Below are 20,131 nucleotides of genomic sequence, written 5' to 3'. Positions count from 1 at the left end.
ATCATTTTTTTCTTTACCAGCTTTTTGCGAATTAAGAAACACTTCAGTTAACTCTGGACAACCTAAATTTTCTTCAGGTTCCCATGTACTGTCAGCAACTGTAAATCCCTTCCACTTCAGAAAACACTTCACCTTCCCATTCAGTACACGTCTGTCCAGTACTTTTTCTACCACAAACTCTTCAGCTTCTGCATACTCAACTTTTTTACTCTTTCCATTTTGTTTCTTTCCCATTTTTTGCAATGTTTTATTGGAGGCCATTTTTTACTGCAGACTTGAAGAGCTGTTACGTTCGTGTGCTGTGACTGTGCCTAGAAAGAAATTTCTGAAGGTGGGGGTGTTGGAATATGCTTCTTCCTTCAAGTTTTGAAGGAATTACATGCAACATTTTGGAGGTTTTTTTTTTTTTTTTTTTTTTTTTTTTTTGCCTCACAGTCATCCTGTGTATTCCAAGGTGATCTTGAACTCTCTGTGTGGCCCAGGCTAACCTTGACCTTGCAGAATCCTGCCTCAGCCTCCCCAGTGCGGGGATTACAAGTGTGTGCCTCTGTGCCTAGCTTCTACTCTTTGGAGGAGACTCAGAGTAAAGTCACATCAAGGAAGGAATAAGACAGTGGAACTATCAGCTGCAGAGAGGACAGCGCTCTGGAACTTTCTTCAGAAACCTCGCCTTCCTTTCCCTGTCTGCTCTCTGTAGCCCCCTTCCCCTGCTGGAATGTTTGAATTTAGTGGAGGTACACAGGGTGCTTTTGTGAGGAGCCCTGGCAACTGTTAGGCCTGGCTCAGCACCTTGCAGGTTTTCTGTTCCTAAAAAGTCCTAGAGGGAATGGATTAAATAGTTTTCTAAAGATAATTCTGGTTTTTTTTTTTCAGAACCAGGGATTGAACTCAGGCCCTTGTGCTTGCCAAGGAAGTGCTTATTCCACTGAGCCATCTCCCCGGCCCCATAAAGATTTTTTTTTGTTCTCCGAATGCCTTCAGGGCAGGTTTGGCTGGCTGGAGTGTTTTGGAGGATCTAACTACAGCAACCTGAGGCTGACAGCTTTGTGGAAGTAGCCACTTAAAGAACTGAGCTAGGGCCGGGCCCCCCTAAAGATAATTCTGTCAAAAAGGAGTTGACGTGGTACATCTGATGGGAAGCAATAGCAGGATGTAGTTTTGGTGGCTGCTTCTGTGTGCGTGCAGGATTTAGCGTGTAGGAAACAGTGGTGACGGTAAGAAGTCATGACTGGGCAGTCAGTTCTCGCCCGCCTCTAGGGATTCTAGCTCGTGGACCTACGTATGGTTGCCCCTCTGGAAGAAGCAACTTCTGGTTTCACGTTCTCTTAGGTTTCCTAGAAATCAGGCTTCTTTGTGACTTAGGACTGCCTTGGGGAGCTGTGGCATGCCTGTGTTTATAGGACTCAAGAGGCTGAGCCAGGTGGATCTCCCTGAGTTCAAGGCCAGCCTGGAAAACAGCAAAACCCAGTCTCAAAAAAAAAACAAAAGGCCATTCTGGGGAAATAGAGTCAGGTCTGTGTTGTGATTGCCACTGCGGCCCACCTGTATCTCCGCTGAGGGCTCCCCAAGGAACTCTTGAGGCAGGAAGATGCGGAGGAAATATGATGTCCTGTTCTTTTTCCGCCGAGCAGACAGTGCTGGGTGTTATCTTCCTGGCGCTGGAAAGGAAATGGGGAGAACAGAGGAGGCCTGACTAGTCAGTTTGACTGGCATGTGTAAGGGATCCCAGTTTCATTGTCAGACTCTAAAATTACCTCGATTGACATGGAAGCAATCCACAATTATGTGAGAAAAGAATTTCATTAACTATTTTAGGAATGAACCTGTAAATATGGATCCTACAAGCCATCTTTACTGACTGACTACTGAACTCTTTGTCTTCTTTTATTTTGCTTTTGTGAGAAAGTCTGGCTATGTGGTCCAGGCTGGCCTTGAACTCATGTGGTAGCCCGAGGTGTCCTCGAACTTGGCTTGCAGCGTTCAGGTGCTAAGATTATAGGTGTGTGCTACCACATCCAGCTATGGTGTGGCGCGGTTTTAAAATTAGATCCTTTGTAACCTATTTCTGTTTCAGGTTTTTTTTTTTTTTTTTTTTTTTTTTCTCAAAGTTTTATTGACAAACAGCAATGAGACAGTTTCAAATCATATCGGAAGGACAGTTTTTTTTTTTTTTTTTTTTTTGGCGGAACCAGGGATTGAACTCAGGCCCTTGTGCTTGCCAGGCAAGCACTTATTCTACTGAGCCAGGGCAGGTTTGGTCAGCTTGAGTTGTGGGGATCGAACCACAGCAACCTGAGCCTGACTGCTTTGTTGAAGCAGCCACTTAGAGAACTGAGTTAAGGGGCAGGCCCCCCCATTTCTGTTTTTGTTACTGTCCCTCATCCTGCTGGTGACATGGGCTTGAAGCCCTGGAGCCTGCAGTGCTTCTCGCTCTTGTATCGGGCCCCATCCTTGTCCCAGCTGAAGCCTGCCTGATTGGGCCTCCTGCGCCATTGGGAAGCGGTGGGAAGTGCTGAGGGGCGCTGGGAGCTACACTCTGTAGCTCAGCCAGCATGATTACTGTGTTTTTATTTTCTCTCATTAAACTTTAATGAGAGCCTTGCAAATGCTTGACCAAGAGGCACCTTTCAGTTCTCTAGACAAAGCAAACCCTCTTTCCTTACAATGCCACAGCATGTTTACTAATTATCAGAAATTCTTGTGCTGTGGAGTGCAGAACAATCCCGATACCTGATTGGAAAAGCTTTTTAGGTTTTTTTTTTTTTTTTTTTTTAAGACAGGCTATACCATCTAGGCTGGCCTGTGGGTCCTGGTGATCTTCTTGGCTCAGCCTTCTTTTATTTTGTTTTATTTTATTTCTTAATGTATTTAGTACAGGGTCTACCTACACAGATTGGACTCATAGTGATCCTCCTGTTCACAGCCTCCCAAGTGCTGTGCGATTACAGGTGTGTGCCACCTCGCCCAGTCTCAATCGCCCAGTCTCAATCGCTGTCTCAGCCTACTCCCGGCGCGGGCCGGCACGGCAGACCTGGGAATCGAACCCCTGGCCCCTGCGTCTGCCTAGGCAGGTGCTTTAATTCGCTGAGCTATTTGGCTGGCCTTCAGGTTCTTTTAGAAGCCAGACCTGGCAGCATACCCTGTCATCCTAGCTAGTCAGGAGAATTGTAGGTTTGAAGCCAGCCTGGGCAATTTAACTGGACTCTGCCAAAAAAAAAAAAAAAAAGCAGAAGACAAAAAAAAATGTGAGAGGTTGAGGCTGGAGGATTGAAATTTCAAGGTTGGGTTTAAATTTAGGAAGATCCTCCCTGTCTCAATATTTAAAAATTAAAAAATGGCTACCGACATCACTAGGTGTGCAGGCCCTGAGTTCAATGCCCAGTGCTGCAAAAAAATAATGATAGCAACAATACTGATAAATTAAAAACTTCAAACCCTGAAAGGCAGCCTCTCACCGGAAGTCCTTGGGTCCCGCCCCACCCGGAAGCTGAAGGTGGGGCGGGGCCTGCTGCAGTCTCACCTTTATTTCCGGGGACCTTTGCTGCAAGGATTGACCTCTCACGGCTCTTTGAGCGGGTCAGTGTGCAGCGATAGCGCTTGCCTGCCGTCCTGAAGCCCTGGCTTCGACCTCAGCGCCGCAGAAATCCAGCCAAGCTGTTCACCGGTCTGTCTGCTCTGCCTTGGTGCTCTTTCTTTCTTTTCTTTTTTTTCCTTTGGTATCTGCAGTCAAACTCAGAACCTTGCAAACCGTGTACTTGCGGAGCAGGAACTGTGCCACCAAGCTATATCCCGGCCCTCCTCTGTCTCAGCCTGTTTTCTTTTTTCCTTGGCTCTCACTTCATTCTTGCTAACCTAGACAACTGTGAATAACCCAGCTGGTTGGCTTTTATCCCTGCTCCCAGAGACAGCAAATCTTGCTAGACTACTCTTGTCTTCATGGGCGTGGTTGCTCAGCCTGTAATCCCAGCCTTGGGGAGGCTGAGGCAGGAGGATTACTATCACTAAGAGTTTATGGCCAGCTGGGATATGTAGTAAGTTTAGGGGCAACTTTAACTGCATAGCGAGACCCTGTCTCCAAAACTCCCTCTACCCCACCCCAGGGTGTGACTCTCCCTGTCCCAGGACCTTGATGAGTGGTGCCCGCCTGAGCACTGCACTGAGTGAGAGGAAGCAGGCTGCGGCCATAGGAGGCGCCTCTGTGCTGCCCTGCCCCTCTTGAGGCTGTGTGGCCCCAGCTGAGGAATGAGGGCTGGCTTCTCAAGTGACTGTCCTGGGGCGGCCAGGAGCTGGCCAAACGTTTCTCTTTAGCTGTCAGCCCTGCAGAAGCCCTCTCTCAGGAGTCCTGGTGTGGCTTCCCCACCGTGACCTGCTCAGCGGCCTGCGTGCCCTGTGTCTGCCTGGTGGCTGCTCCCTGGTTGGCTGTGCACCTGGTACCGCCCCTTCTCTCTTCTGCCCACCTCCATGCAGTCTGGCAGCAGAAAATCAGTTTTCAAAAGCAACTTTTTCCTGAGTCTTTTAATGCGCAACAGAAAGCATTGTTTCCATGGGCCCTGGAACTTTCCTGTGGATTTCCCCTGCAGGTCTGGACAGTGGCAGGGCCAGATCTAGGACTCTCTCCATGGGGAGCATTGTCCTCCCTGGGGCAGGCTGGCACAGCCCCAGAGGACTCTTCAGTGCAGATTGCTGGCCCTGGAGCCTTCGAGGGTTTTTGTTTTGGCTTGTTGTTTATTTTAAAGACAGTTGGTAGTATAGATTTCTTTCTTTCTTTTTCTTTCTTTTTGAGACAGGCACTCACTATGTACTCCAGGCTGGCCTTGAACTCATGGTGGTCCTCCTGCCTCAGCCTCCAGAGTGCTGGGATTCCACGCCCAGCTGGCATTTGGTTGTAATCAGCATCCTCATAGATATGTCCCCAGCATTTTGTGAGTGTGGCTTCTGAACCCCGAGGCTCAGCGGGAGCAGCAGCCTCTCGCATGTTCCTGGGCCCCCGCCACCCCTGTGCTGAGCCAGCTGTGTGTGGAGACCTCTGGTCTACACCCAGAGGACTTGCTCACCTGGGCCAGCACCAGACAGCAGCAGGCATGAGCAGCTAGAAACTCACCTTTTCCTTGCCTTCCAGTCATCAGAGTGGTATTGGAGTTAGGTCTTATGGGTGAAGGAGTTTGGATTGTCCCCAGCCTTGAGAGGGACTCAAAGGGGAAGTGTCGCCAGCCTTGACTCCTCCACCCTCAAAAGCAGAGACACTTTGCTTGGGGCTCGAGGCGAGGCGTGCAGGATGGCTTGGTTCCTGTGCACTTGTTGTAACTAACTGTGCTCTTGCTCGTTTTCTGTTGAAGCAGCTCTGAACCAGCCTCAGAGGGACCCAGAGACCCTGATCTTAGCCTCGATGATCTGCCTTCCGAAGAGGATGAAGTCATCAACAGCTCAGACGAGGAAGATGGCAGCTCTGGGTCCAGTAAAGGGGAGCCAGAGCCGCTGGAGGATAAGCAGGTACACTCTGGTCACTGATTATTCCTACTCTGCTTGTTGGCCTGTCACCGGGCTTATGCATTTTGTTTTGGTTTTACAGTTGGTATGTTTAAAAGCAGTCTTTAGGTATATGCCTGGGAATCCCAGCACTTGGGAGCTTGCAGCTTAGGGTTGCCTGTCAGCCTGTGCTACGTGTCTGACACCCCCAACATAAAATAAAAGCAATGCTTATGGATAATGGTCAGCATAATGTGAACAAAACTCCTAGTGAGTGCTTTTAAAGCTTATGTAAATATTACCTAGAGATTATGTGTTGTTTGTGGATTTGGAAATCAAACTCAGGTCTTTGTACTTGCCAGGCAGGTGCTTGTGCCACTGAGCTATATCCCTGGCCCTATGTGTTAATTTTTGAGAAACTATTTTTACTAATACACACTGGCTTTTTTTTTTCTTTTTTCTATTTTTGATAATGGAAATGTTTAGGATTATTCTTGGATTGCTACCCTCTCTTAGATTTCTTGAAGGAAAAGAATGATATGAATTTCAGATTCAGCCACATCTTTTTTAGGAATAAGGAGTGCTGTTAATAGTGCACTTAGCATGTGCTTTACATCCTGACCTTTTTTTTGTGGTACTGGGGATCAAACTCAGGACCTTGCGCGTGTCAGGCAGGTGCTTATGCCACTGAGCTGTATCTCCAGCTACATTCTTACTTGTGCTACATAGTGATAAGCCTGTTAAATCTCTTTTTAAAAACGAGGTTTCTTTTAAGAGCAGACCTGCCCCAGGTTCAGCCTGGTGCTGGTGCTAAGAAAGATTCCCCTCTTCAGGATTCTCCGTGCTCTGCTGAACTTCTCCCACTCTCCCCACCAGGGATGAGCATGGCAACACAGAACACACCTGTCCCCTTCTAGGACATCCCTGACCCAGCTGAACACCCTCGACGAATGCAGTTTGCTTAAGTAGTTTGCTTTCACAGTGGCCAGAACATAGTCTTTAGAGTCAGACTGCTCCGTGTGGCCACCATGTCTAGCTCTGTGATCGCAAGTAGCTTCATTTCTCTTTTCCATAGCTTCCCTGTCTGTAAGGAGCGGAGGGAACACACTTCCTTGTGTTCCAAGATTCTTGTGATGATGAATGATTATACACAGCTTAGAAGAGTCCCTGACACCAAGTGAGTGCTGGATAGGGTTCTACTGTTAGGTGTTGTTTATATGAAACAGATTGAGCAGGCAGGGACATCCAGATGGCTGCTCTTAAGCTGGGAAAGGGTCCTTTCAGCATTGTTGGCTATTGAGAGAGCTCTGTCCAACCCCCACGATATCCCTCTTCCCACTGCTAACTAGCATGGCTGTGATCAAGACAGTGCACGCACGGGTAGCCAGCTCTGCCAGGGCTCACAGACCCTGGATTCCAACTTCAGCACAGAAGTCAGCCAGTGAAACAGGTCCACAAACTAGATAGCTTAAACGTCAGAAATGTGTCACTTCCCGGTGCTGCAGGGCAGAGGTTAGTAGTGAAGCTGGCAGCAGGCCTTGCACCCCAGAATCTGCAGGAAGACTGTTTCCTTGCTCTTTTGGCTCACCACCTCTGCAGTGTGGCTGCCAGGCCCTCGGCGGCCTGTTTCCTGGTTGTGAGGCGCTGTGCTCGTTCCTGTCAGCATCTGAGTCTCTTCTAAGGACACCAGTCAGATGTGAGGCCAGTGTGACTTCACATACAGTGAATCTGTTTGAACCTGAAGTCACACAGCCTGCTCCTGGACCAGGATGTCTGGGAGGGCATGGTGCTGTCATGTCCCATGAACTTAGATGGTCCTGTGAGGCCTTAGGCGGGACCTGAAACATCCCTGTGATTCAGAAAAAGCAGTAGCTGTCTGTTATTTCATGCTCGCTCTGCTGCGGGAAAGCAAACAGGAGTCTAAAAGCTTACCTCACTAAGAAGAATATATGCAGTGGGTTATTTGTTGATACTGTACTTCCAGTTTAATTTGAAACTGTCTCATTGCTATTTGTTTATCAATAAAATTTTGTTTTTTTTTTTAATATTTATTTATTTTTTTTTATTTTTTTTAATTTTTATTTGTTTATTTATTTATTTTGTGTGTGTGTGGCCAGTTCAGCCCACCAGGGGGCTGGGCTCGCTGGCATGTGGTGCTGGGGGATTGAACTGCGGTCCCTGTGCTTTGCTAAGCTTGTTCTTAATAGGTGCTTTAGACCACTGAGCCATCTCACCAGCCCCTATCAATAAAATTTTGAAAAAAAAATAAAATAAAAGCTTACCTCTTCAGGTAAACATGGCATCATGAAGGAGTTGTTCACCTGCACCTTCTATGTGCTCATGCCTGTCTCTGTGCTGAGGGCATGGGTGTCACACTTAGCTGTGGGAAGTAGCCAGGACAGGACCTGACTTGGTACAGTCTCGTTGCACGGGAAGAAAGCGGCTCTACACAGGTCAGGTGACATGCCTTGGAGCCATCTTCTAACAAATGGGAGCGTCATTCACTGGGGCCAAACAGTGGCTGTGGAATATGTTGGTGGGGCCGTGAGCCATGCTAACCCTATTGTCCCCTTTCAAAAATGTTTTAGGTACATATTTTTCATTGTTGCCATGTTTAATAAATCTGTACTCTAAAAATGAAGTGTAGTAGCTCCAAGAATGGTGGCACATGCCTGTAAACCCAGCCTGAGGCGGGATTGCCATTAGTTTGAGGCCAGTGTGGGCTACAAGGTGAGTTCAAAGCTAACCTGAACTTCACAGTAAGACTTTCTCAAAAAACCACTAATAATAATAACAACGAAGTGTATCCTAGTCTGTCTTTTGTGTTAGACTATTCACCTTATGTACCTTCCTTGTATATTTGCTTCTTTGTTCTTTTTCAAATCTTTATTTTTACATTTAATTAAATTTTAAAAAAAGTTTAGGTAGGGTCTCACCCTATCTGAACTACCTCACTGTGTAGCTCAGGCTAGCGTTGAAATCCTTACATAGCCCAGGCTGGCCTCAACTGTGAGCTGATTCTTCTGTCTCAGCTTCCTGAGACTACGGGCATGCTTGTCCATGCCTGGCTTTCAAGTCTTCTTTGTAAAATAGCTTGTCTCCTATTCCCTCTTAAATAGTTGAGTGAAAAACTGAAGAGAACATTGTCTCCTAGGTGTTAATCATGCTTTGCTTCATATTTGGGGTAACTTACTCAAAATAAGGAGATACTCATTAGGTCCGTCTGAATGGTAACATTCTTTGTTTTTTATTACAAGTCTAGCGTAGGATGAAACAGAGTGCTTGATGGTGCTATAAGAATAGGTAAATTTCACTGGGCATTACTTGTAGTGAGAACAGGAAAAGAACACAGGAGTTTGCAGAGCTGGACTATTGTCAGAAGGATCAGAACATAAAAGTGGGTTTCAGATCAAAGGTTCTGTTTTGCAAGGCTGGACTGTTTTGGGATTTGTTTGACTTATTTTATGACCTTAACAAATAACTTCATGTATTCATGGCTCATGTTTCAACTTCTCCAGCAGTGTGCTTTTTGGGAGATGCTGATTTAACAGGCAGTCTCCTTTGAAATGTGATACAATTTAAGTGGGGATTTTATTAACTGACTAGTTTGAGATACCAAATGAGCCTCTCTTGAGAACTTACAGGGAAGTATGTTTTTCCAGTGTTGGTTGACTTCGTCAGAATCAGGCACTGTTCTGACTCACTGTGTAGCCCAGGCTTGCCTGGAACTTTTCCTGATTCTCTTGCCTCAGCCTCCTGAGTCCTAGGATTTCAAGTGTAGGCCACCATGCCTGTTGTGGTTTGGGGGTTTTGCAAGGGGAACAATATAATATAGGACACATTTTATATTAGTTTGAAAGGAATCACCCAAAGAATCATATACAAGAAGTGCAGGAAGTCTGTCCACACACTAAAGACAAGAATCCAGCTGAGGGCCCAGATCCTAATATCCTGCATGAGTCCAACTAAAAATCTAGAGCTTATAACAGTGCCTCCTACAAGTCCAGCTATAGGTCTAGAGCCCCCAACAAAGTCTCATGCAGACTGGCTTCATAGACCTTTACTGGGAAGACCCAAAGGTTAGAGGTGGAAGCCAGAAAGTCTATGCCAGCAGGATGAAGGATCTGTGCTAGCAGGCTGAGAGATCTGAACTGGAGCCAGGAAGCAAAGCTTACGGTAAGCACCAGAGCTTCCTCAGAGGTACCACAGCCATGCTTAGCAACAGTGAGGTCCCAGGCTCCTCCAGCAATGAGGAAAGCTGAGTTCCCATCAGGAAAACCAACGTGACAAGCTTCTCCACGAGGCTGAACAGTACACCATCTTCCCCTCTGGAGCCAGGAAGTGATGCTCAAAATGAAGACCAGAGCTCCCTCAAAAGGAACTGTAGCCGTTCTCAGTGACAAGGTTCCAAGCTCCTCCTCCGACAAGAACAGCCAAATTCATCAGGAAAACCAACACGAAAAGGTTACCTGCATGAGTAACCTTGTGCAAGGAAATCTAACAGTGCAAGAAAATCAGCAGTTTCTCCAAACAGCATCCATAACAGCATCTCAAGAGCTCCTCCCATTCTGCCTTTTATGCTACTGGCAACAATCCTCAAGTGGGCCTCCACACCCAGCACCATGCTAGTTCAATTCAGCTGGGTATAAGAAGTTGACCACAGTTAGAAATCCACTACAATGCTCACCTTCATCATTAGTCTTACTGGTGGTTTTGTTTTTTAGGTGTCTGACTTTTTGTCCACTGTGAAATTTATCTCAATCCATTGATAGATCTTCTAATAATTATCCTTAGTTAGTTATTAATTTTCCTAGTTTAAAAGGATAGACAGAGAAGTATAGGTTCTTAGAATTTTGAAATCTGAACAGGCTTTACCATGTAGTTCAAGCCGCTAGTTGAGTTTATGTTTACATTTTCCTGTTATGCAGCACATGTGCAGAGCGATGTGCTTGGGCCTTGATTCTGTGGTGGGGACCATCACCCTGTGCAACTCTGCTCACTTAGGAGTAGAAGCTGCCTGCACAGTGGTGGATCCTGAGCTGTGTGCAGGAGGATGCAGGGGGTGGGGGGATGAAGGCATTACAGAGGGTGTGAAGGTGCACCAGCCAGTGAACACAGCCTGCCAGCTTAGGGTCCGTGAGTCCTGTGTGCACAGACTCCTCTATTTTGGAGAGCGGCAGGGCAGAGCCTAAAGGCAGCTTCCCTCACTAGGAAACCTTTGCTTGCCATCTTCAAGGATAGTTTGAAGCACAGCAGCAGAAGTCCTTGGAGTCCAGTGTGGTGGTGCATGCTTAGAATTCCTGCACCAGGAGGCTGAGGCAAAAAGAACACTATGAATCTCTCCCAGCCGGGGCTACATGGTGAGACCTTGTCTCCCACACACCCCTGAAAAGAATTGCCCTGTGAGCAGATTGTGTTACTGTGCAGATAAATGTTGTTCAGATTGCTGTTTTAAGAAAAATAAAAGTATACCTTTTATATAATAGGTGGAGGTCTTTTAATATATTCTGCTAGTTAGCTTTCGAGGGTTAATGAGAGTTTAGGAAGGAAACCCTAGGCAATTGCATTTCTTTTGAAGAATGTTTCAGTTAAATAAACAAAGTACCAAAGCAGCCCTCATTGCACTATGGGGGCTCTGAAAAGCAGGCTGAGAAGTGTATGAGGTTTTTCGCAGTGCCAGGGTCGGAAACCAGGACCTCGAAGATGCTGGCAAGAGTTGAACCACTGAACCACATCCCTGGCTAAGCACAGGCAGGCCAGAGAGATTGCGTGTCTCAGGTAGCTTCACGGGCTTTGAAACTTCCTGTCATTCAAAGTGGTCAGCATATCAGAGCTTCATACTTGGGGGTCTGTTTTGAGACAGGGTCCTGTTATGTAGCCGAGGCTGGCTTGGGCTCATGTTGATCCTCCTGACTCAGCCTCTTGAGTGCTGGGATGCCTAGGTTGGGGTGTTGTTTCTCCTGAGCCCTGGTGCTCAGGTGTCTAGGGGCTTGTTGGGTTGTTTAGACTGACCTCATGACCATCACATGCTTTCCTTTTGTCGCCTTTTCTAATTTCACACATATGGCCAGCTATGATCTTTTTCTCCTTAAGATAGCAGCAGAGTTATCCGATGCAGTTATTTGCATATGTGATTCCTTTATTCACTTCTGGATGGCTGGGACTATTTCTTTCATCTCCTCTTGTAGCACCCACTTCCTGGCTCCATCTCAGACTCCAGCTTAGAGTCTCCAGGATTCGCCAGGGACTGTGAAATTGAGGACGCGCCTGGTGGCCTAAGGATCCATGGTGTCAGCAGGCAGGCAGCCAGTCAGTTGGCAGCGGAGCTGTTTTCTCTTAGTAACTTCACTATGCAATGTTGGAACGTAATTTCCTCACTTCAGAGACTGCAGTGACAGGTAGAGACAGCGCTGGGTCCTACCTCTTGGAAATCATCTCAGAATACAAGGAGGATCAAAAATGCAAATTCTGTCTTTGAGTATGTTGTGAGAGAGCAGGAATTCCAAATGAAATTATAGAAGGAATACCATCCCCCCAGCAGTGTATAACGTTTTCAGTTTCTGTATATCTTTGGCAAGACCTATATTTTCTGATTTTTGTATTAGAGCTATTCTGTGGATGTGAAGTAACTAATTATGTCAAATAACTTTGCATGTGCTTATTTTGGCCATCTCGATATAATGTTTGGTGAACTGCCTACTTACATCTTTCCTTTTTTTTGGAGGCAGGATCTCACTGTGTAGTTCAGACTGGCCTTGAACACATTATATAGACTAAGGCTGACCTCAGATTCCTGGCCATCCTCATGCCTCAGCCTCCTGAGTGCTAGGATTGACGGGTGTGTGCCACTACCCTGGCTTCTTTCTCTCATTTTTACTTGAATTGTCTAAGTCCTGTGGAGTTATCCGAGTTCCTTAAATATTGTGGGTATTCGTGATCCTGATACGGGCGAATGATGATCAGCTGTGCTGAGATTCCTTCTCATCCACGCAGAATGGCTGCTATCATCAGAGCGCAGACAGCAGTGCTGGGCGCGGTGGCGCCCACCTGTAATGCTCACTCTCTGAGATAGGAAGATTGCTGTGAGTTGGAGGGAGCCTGAGCTCCGTATGTGGGGAGACCCTGTCTCAAACAAAAAAAGATGAAAAGGAAGGTGCAAAACAATGAATGCTCATAAGGATGCAGGAAGGACCCCTCAGCACTACTGGGGGAGCGTAAATCAGTACAGCACCTGCAGAAGTCTGTGTGGGGTCCTCCAAAAGCCCCAGCACAGAGCCACCATGTGATGCAGCTGTGCTGCTCCTTGGTGGTGACCTTGAAAAGAATTGGAGCCAGCGTGCTTCAGGGACCTCTGCACTGTGAATACTGCCACACAGTTCACAGTAGGTAGGACATGGGCCCGGCTTGGGCGCCCCTCATTGGAAAAACGGGTCAAGACAATGTGGTCTGTGTACACAGTGGAGCATTATTCAACCACAGGGAAGGACAAAATTCTGTCACTTGCGAGAAATTGGGTCAACCTGGAGACCTTCCTGGCAAGCCTGGTATGTGGAATCCACCAGTGGTGCCATGGAGAAGGGAGACTGCAATTAGACCAGAGGAAGGCACAGTGTACAGCAGGCAGTAGTGATAGGTATGAGCACATCCTGACATTGGAACCCCCAGACATGTGGAATAGAGGAAGGGCGGCGGCAGGGGATGAAGGCATGGAAAGAGCAACGTGTGCTCGGTGTGGGTGCGAATTTGCCAAAGCGAAGCCCATACATCTGCATAGCCAGTTTTTAAAAAGTGAAGGAAAACAAGAAAGAATCCACATGAGCAAATATTTCCTCTAGCCAGTGTTTTGTCACCTCTTGTAGGGGGGGGCCCGGAAATCTCCCTAGGGAAAACATAGATTTCTGAGTCGCTGCCCCACACCATTTCCTCTGGCCAGGTCCTGGAAGACCAGTGTGTGGCAGAAGTAGGGAGAAGGGTAGAGTAGCCGTCACCGGAGGAGCCTGTGATGGTCCGACCAGAGCCCAGAGCGGGAGCTCCAGGGCAAGAGTTTCCTTTTGTTGGCGGGAGAGCAGCCCCAGGGCTGAGTGCGCGCTGAGCTACGCTGCTGCACCCTGTGCTCCACCTCCAGCCCCGCAGTCCATTTCTCATTTTAAAATGGACGTAGTATTTTATAAGCATGAAACTGTCTAGATACAAATGATAGAAAGCAGTCCATTGTACTCGAATAGCATGGATCTGCTAATTATTTTTTGAAAATAACTATTTCCAATTGCTCATGCATAATCATGGTTATTAGTTCAGGACTGGTACATGATCTGTGGATCAGTTGTACTTAAAACCCCTTCCTGAGGAATGGTAGAATGGTAGCTGTGTATAGTTTCTCTTTTTTATAAATGCAATCTTCCTGTCGCAGGCTCCCAGAAAACAGAAGTTACAGACTTTTACTGTCATTCCTGGCTGGACACCCAGCTTCCAGATGTGCCTTCGGAAGCACAGAGGTTGTGTCTGGCGGGGCCCGGGGCTGCCCTAGACTGTGCGTTACCTCTTATTCTCCACAGTCCTGCGTCACGGTTTATCTCTCATCTGACCCTCCAGGTTTGCCTATGCCATGTTCTGTAGTATGAGTTGTGTGCTATGAGGAAACTTAAAAAGAATCAGAGCTAAGGTTCTCATAGCCATAGCCAGCTTCACTATCCTCTTAGGAGATTTTGCTTTTTTTTTTTTTTGGAGACAGGGTAAGTAAGTCATGAAGTTACTATGTAGTTCATGCTGTCTGTGAACATGCTGTGACTCTCCTGCCTCCGCGTCCCAAGCGCTGGGGTGGTGTGTGCACCACCGTGCATGGCTTCGTTCATGCTTCCTTAATGTCCTCTGTCCACAGGAGGAAGGCACTGGGATGAAAAGCAAAGTTCATCACATCGCCGGGGAGATCATGAGCTCAGAGAAAGTGTGAGTCCCTGCCCCGCGGTTCCCAAACCTGTGTCCCCAGCCGCCAGCTCATTTCAAACATTTTTCTCATTGCTGTTTCCTACAGGTTTGTGGATGTGTTAAAACTGTTGCATATTGTAAGTATGCACTGATATTTTCTTCAAATACATCTAAGACTATCCTCTTTTGTATTCTTTCTTACCCCAAGAGGTTTCAACATAACAAACTTAATTATAAGCTTATGTTTTCTGATACTTGGTTGTAGTTTTTAATTCATGCATTATAGGTAAATAGACATTTCTCAAAACATGTCTTATATATATATTGATATATTTCCAATGGTCTCTGAACAGTAAGACTATATCTTCAATTTTTCTACTCTCATAAAAGTTATTTACTTAGTTTTTGTTGGTTGGTTGATTTTTAGAGCTGGGGACCAAACCCAGGACCTTATGCCTGTCAAGTACCCACTATGCTGAGCTACTTCCCTGGCCCTCAAAGTAACGAATTTAAAAATCCCCATGTCCTTGGCCATTTGTGGGAGGCATTTGCTGTCAGTAGACTCTTGTACTGGCCACATGGAAAACATCTTTTTTTTTTTTTCCCCAGAACCAGGGATTGAACTCAGGCCCTTGCGCTTGCCAGGGAAGCACTTAATCCACTGAGCCATCTCCCCGGGCCCCTGGAAAACAGATCTTGACATTGTTCAAAACTGCTTTCATCTTAGTTGGCTATGTTGGCACAGGCCTGTAATCCCAGTACTTGGGTGGCTGAGGCAGGAGCATTGCTGGGAGATTGAGGCCAGCCTGGGCTACTTAAGGAAGTTCAGGGTCAGTTTGAACTACATAATAAGACCTTATCTAAAACCAAAACAAAACAAGAACTGTTTTCTTCTCATCCAAGTAGTTCCCAGACAGGGGGGACATTTGAAATAGATTTTTTATAACCAATATTATTATTATTATTTTTAGTCAGGGTCTCATGATAGTCTCAATTACTCTTCTCTCGTTGCTGGGATAAATACCTGACACTCAAAATAAAGGAAGGAGGGTTTATTTAGCTTACAGTTATTGGAGGTTTCAGTCCATACTCAGCTGGTTCCACAGCAGAGTGGCACACGGCAGAGTGCAGCAAAACAACAAGAGCACAAGGGAGGAGTAACAGCAACAATAGCAATATAGAGCAAGTCTGTTTCCCTAAATCACATTCAGACTATACCGCAGGCTGGGCGTAATACTCATACCCATAATCCCAGCAGCACTCACAGCCATAATCCCTGTGGATCATGAGTTAATCACAAACCCTAGAAGTCCCCAACCCATGACTGCATGCGGCTTCTGGGGGACAACTAGATAAAGCATAACATTCCGCCCCTGGAATCCCAAAGTCTCATGTTCATCCCTTTGTGCAAAAGGCATTTTAGTCCACATCTACGAGTTGCCAAAGTCCTACGGTTTCAGCATTGTTGAAAAGTCCAACTCCCAAATCTCTTCCAAGATCTGAGGCAAACTCTTAGCTGTGAGCTCCTGTACAAATGAAAAGTTAAATACTTCCAACATTTAATGGCATAAGATAAACATTACCATTACAGGGCCCGGGAGATGGCTCAGTAGAATAAGCTCTTCCTGGCAAGCACGAGGGCCTGAGTTCAATTCCCTGTCGCGCGTGCACACACACACAGTTACCATTACAAACAGTACATACAATAGGATACCAAGCATTGGGATCAAAGCAAATCCAAGATCCAGAAGGGCAAACATTATCATCGTGCTGGGCTCTTTGCTCTTGATTCTCAGCATAAATCTGACTAAAAGGTCCCAGCAATAGCCATGCCACTGCCTCAAATTTGGCTGTTTTGAAATTTCTTTTGAAAGATTAATCAGTCCATGGCACTTAATCTCAGTCTCAGGCAAAATCTCTGGACATGAACAAAATGCAGACAAACTTTCTGCCAAGCCAAAGCATACATTGGAATCCAAAAACCAATGCAGTCCTTCTTCCCAGAAGAAACCTCCCCAGCCTGGTCTTTACAGGGAGAATTTCTATCAGCTTTCTGATCTGAGTTCTGACCAGAATCTCCCATACAGAACAGTCAAAGCTATTCCAGCACTTCTCTTGTAGGCGACATCTCTGAACCTTTCCTATGTCTTCCCATAAGCCATTCCCAAAAGCTTGTAATCTACACAGTCAGGTTTAGCCAAGCAGCAACCTCACGTCTCTCATACCAAATTCTGTCTCATTTATTCTTCTCTCATTGCTGGGACAGATACCCACCACTCAAAAAGAAGGAAAGAAAGGTTTATTTAGCTCAGAGTTACTGGAGGTTTCAGTCCATACTCAGCTGGCTCCAAGGCAGACTGGCACATGGCAGAGGGCAGCAAAACAACAAGAGCAAAAGGGAGGAATAGGAGAATATCAGCAGCAGTGGCAACAGAGAGCAAGTCTCTCTCCCTTAAGTCACATTCAGCCTATCCACCCCAGGTTGAGTGTAGTACTCACACCCATAATCCCAGCAGCACTCACACCCATAATTCCCTCGGATCATGAGTTAATCACAAACCCTAGAAGTCCCTGCCCCATGACTGCATGAGGCTTTGGAAGTTCAACTAGACCTAAGCCGTAATAACTATGCTGTTCGGGCGGGCCCTGAACTTTAGTATGTATCCCAGGCTGGCTTTGAACTCAGGGCAATCCTCCTCCTGTAGCCTCCCGAGTGTTGTACAGCCGACTTTGTAAAATCACATTTTCTTTTTATTTTTTGTATTTTTGGGAAGAATCTACATGGTAGAAGAATCTTCTAGGGTCTTACTGCTAGATCGCACTCGTAGTGATCCACCTGTTACAGCCTCCCAAGAGCTGGATTACAGGCCGCGCCACCATGACCAGTCTCAACTGCAGTCTCAGCATGCCCTGCGGGCGGAGCCAGCACAGCGGGCCCAGGGATCAAACCCTCAGCCTCTGTGCCTGCTTGTTGGTGCTTTAATCCACTGAGCGATTTGGCCAGCCTGCACATTTTCTATTTTTATAGTCACTAACTTGTACAGATTTGGTGGGAAACAGTTATGTGTGTCTGACCACATGCTCAGTCTTCCCAGGTGCCCTTCGGCCTGGCATGTGTTTGCGAGGGCAGTGAGCACTGGCAGTCAGAAGGCCTGGGTGCTGCTTTATCCCACTTCTCCTTCAGGAAGATGCTAAGGCTTAACAGAAGGAAGGGGAGGAGTTGGAGGAACAATGCAAAGGAGCCTGCAGGAGAGTTGTTATATGGTATAATCATAAATGTCGTAAATTTGACTTTATACTGAGAAACAGAAGCTTTCCAACATGACAGCCATTTTGCCTCTGCGAAAGAGAGTGATTATTTTCTTCCTTCCTTTTAATTAGTACATTTGAACATAAAAAGCTAGTTCACCTAGATTTCCAAATGATTCCCCTGCAATTTTTTCTTGGTCCACCAGGAAGGAACAAAGCCTATTTACTGGGTGAAAAATCCCTGGTTTGGGGAGTATTTTCTTAAAAATTCTTTCACATTGCTGATTAGTTTTAAGAAAATACTTCCCTGTAAATAATTCCTGCTAGTAACTCTTCACTCTACTGATAAGTTCTTTTGTGTAATTCTTTATTAAATGGCAACGCCCTATTTCACCACCCAGACAGAATTGTTAAGCTTTGAGTGAGCTTGGTGTGTATTGTCACTTTGAACAAGTAAGAGACCTTTTGGTGTCAGCTCCTGTGTATTTGCTGTTGCACCCTGAAGAGCCCATTGTACTTAATTCTTAGTTGATAGAATTAAGTCAAATCCTGCGAGTGGGGTGGTTCTCACCCTCTTGCTTGTGCTGCAGTGTGAATGGGTCTCCTGGCCTGTGAACAACTGTAATGCCGCTGTTCGAATCGACTGTGTGCGGCCATGGTGGTCACAGCCTCATGGGGAGTCAGGGCCCCATGTGCCCATCTGACGCCTTTCCCTGGCCCTCCCTCCATCTCTTGGTCACCTCTCCACTTACAAAAGATCTGTCTCCTTCCTTCCTATTGTCAGGTGTATTAAATGGTATGGGTTTTTGGCTTGTTTCTTTTTAAAAAAAATTTATTTATTTATTTGGTACAGAGTCTCACTACACAACTTGGACTCATGGTGATCTTCCTGCCTCAGCCTCCCCAGTGCTACGATTATAGGCATGTACCATCACACTCGGTTTCCGTGGCTGGCATGGCATGTGGTGCCAGGGATTGAAACTGGGGTCAACCTAGGCAGGCACTTAGACTACTGAGATATCTCCTTGACCCCGTTTCTTTATGTTGTGGGTCTGGGGATTTGAACTTGGTAGGTGAATACCATTGAGCTACCTCCCTGGCCCTAACTAGTGTAAACTTCAAAAAAAAAAAAAAATTTGGAAAGGGAACACTCAGTGCTCTAGGGGTTTTTTTTAGACAAAAATGGACTGGTTGAATAGTACTGGCGGTAAAGCTGGTATCACTTCCTGTAGGTGGAGACATCCATGGAGCTAGAGGCAAGACTGCCTGATCACTCCTAGGTCTGTTACTAAGCAGAATGTCTTTTACATTGTAAGAACGTGGCTTGTAAGATGACTGACAGGTTGCCCAGTTCTCATGTTTTTGTCTCTGAATCTCATGCTCTTCTAACCAAATGTATCCCACCTGCTGGGTCTCACCCACCATGGCGTTGCCATTGCCCTGAATTAGTACACAGAGCCTCTTCAGCTGCTGGGCCGTGGTCCTCGTCCTTCACTTGTCAGCACTGTGAACACTTTAAGGCCTGCAGCCTGGGTGCTTCCTGCCTTGCTGTGGTGTTTTCTTCTCACCTGAAGCTTAGCTCCCAAGCTCTTGGGGAATGGGTCTTTGTTGTTTTGAGATGGGGATCTCACTGTGTAGTGCAGGCTAGCTTTGTTTGTTTGTTTGGTTGGGTTTTGTTTTTTTTTTGTATTTTAGGGAAGGGTCTACAGGGAAGGGTCTACAGGGTGTTCAGAGTCTCACTACTAGATTGGACTCGTAGTGATCCGCCTATTTATGGCCTTCCAAGAGCTGGGATTACAGGCATGCACCACTATGCCCAGTCTCAGTCAATGTCTCAGCTGCCCTGGGTGTGGGGCTGGCATGGCAGGCCTGGGAATTGAACCCCCAGCTCCTGCACCTGTTTATGGGTGCTTTAATCCACCGAGCTATTTGGCCAGCCCTTGCAGGCTGGCTTTGAACTCAACCAAAAGTGATTCTCCCGTCTCAGTCCCGAGTGCTGGTGTTATAGGTGTGTATCACCACTCCTAGTAGAATGATGGATCTTAAACTGTGTTTCTTAAATTACCAAATCTCTCTTAATTAAATGAAATGGCCTTTTTTTGAGTGTTGCGTGTCTTGTAGCGTATTGTGTACTTGTACACCTTATCTACTTTAATCCTCATACAAAGTCTAAAATAGTTGAATCTTATTTTTCCATGAAAAAAGTAAGCTAGTCACCAAAAATAACCCACTACTAAATGCCAAAGCCAATCTCTTTTTTTATGGTTTAATTTTTAAATTTTTATTTTATTATATTTTTTCCTTTATCAGCATATGTTTGTGATGCATAATAAATGTATTCATATGTATTTATTATATAAACATATGGACTGGCCAGATAGCTCAGCAGACTAAAGTGCCTACTTAGGCAGAACACAGTGGCTGGGGTTCAATCCCCACTATGCCATGCCAGCCCTGCCCCCGGGGTGCACTGAGACAGTGATTGAGACTG

At 46.2% G+C, this 20,131-nt stretch overlaps 1 protein-coding gene across 4 annotated transcripts in view; it reads left to right on the top strand.

Moving 5' to 3' along the window:
* Fgd6 (FYVE, RhoGEF and PH domain containing 6) overlaps window positions 1–20,131 on the top strand; it is a 123,567-nt gene that overhangs the window by 62,338 nt on the left and 41,098 nt on the right. For 3 of the 4 annotated variants that reach the window (XM_023716488.1, XM_023716498.1, XM_023716503.1), the window contains exons 3-5: window positions 5,337–5,490; window positions 14,345–14,412; window positions 14,498–14,528. In XM_023716488.1, coding sequence (XP_023572256.1) covers window positions 5,337–5,490; window positions 14,345–14,412; window positions 14,498–14,528 — 253 coding nt within the window. The remainder of the gene's footprint in view (window positions 1–5,336; window positions 5,491–14,344; window positions 14,413–14,497; window positions 14,529–20,131) is intronic. The other variant, XM_023716496.1, reaches the window with a different exon arrangement.

This window comes from Octodon degus, unplaced genomic scaffold (assembly GCF_000260255.1).
Source record: "Octodon degus isolate 3935 unplaced genomic scaffold, OctDeg1.0 scaffold00004, whole genome shotgun sequence".
Lineage (NCBI taxonomy): Eukaryota > Metazoa > Chordata > Mammalia > Rodentia > Octodontidae > Octodon > Octodon degus.
This window is presented reverse-complemented; position numbering and strand designations above follow the sequence as displayed.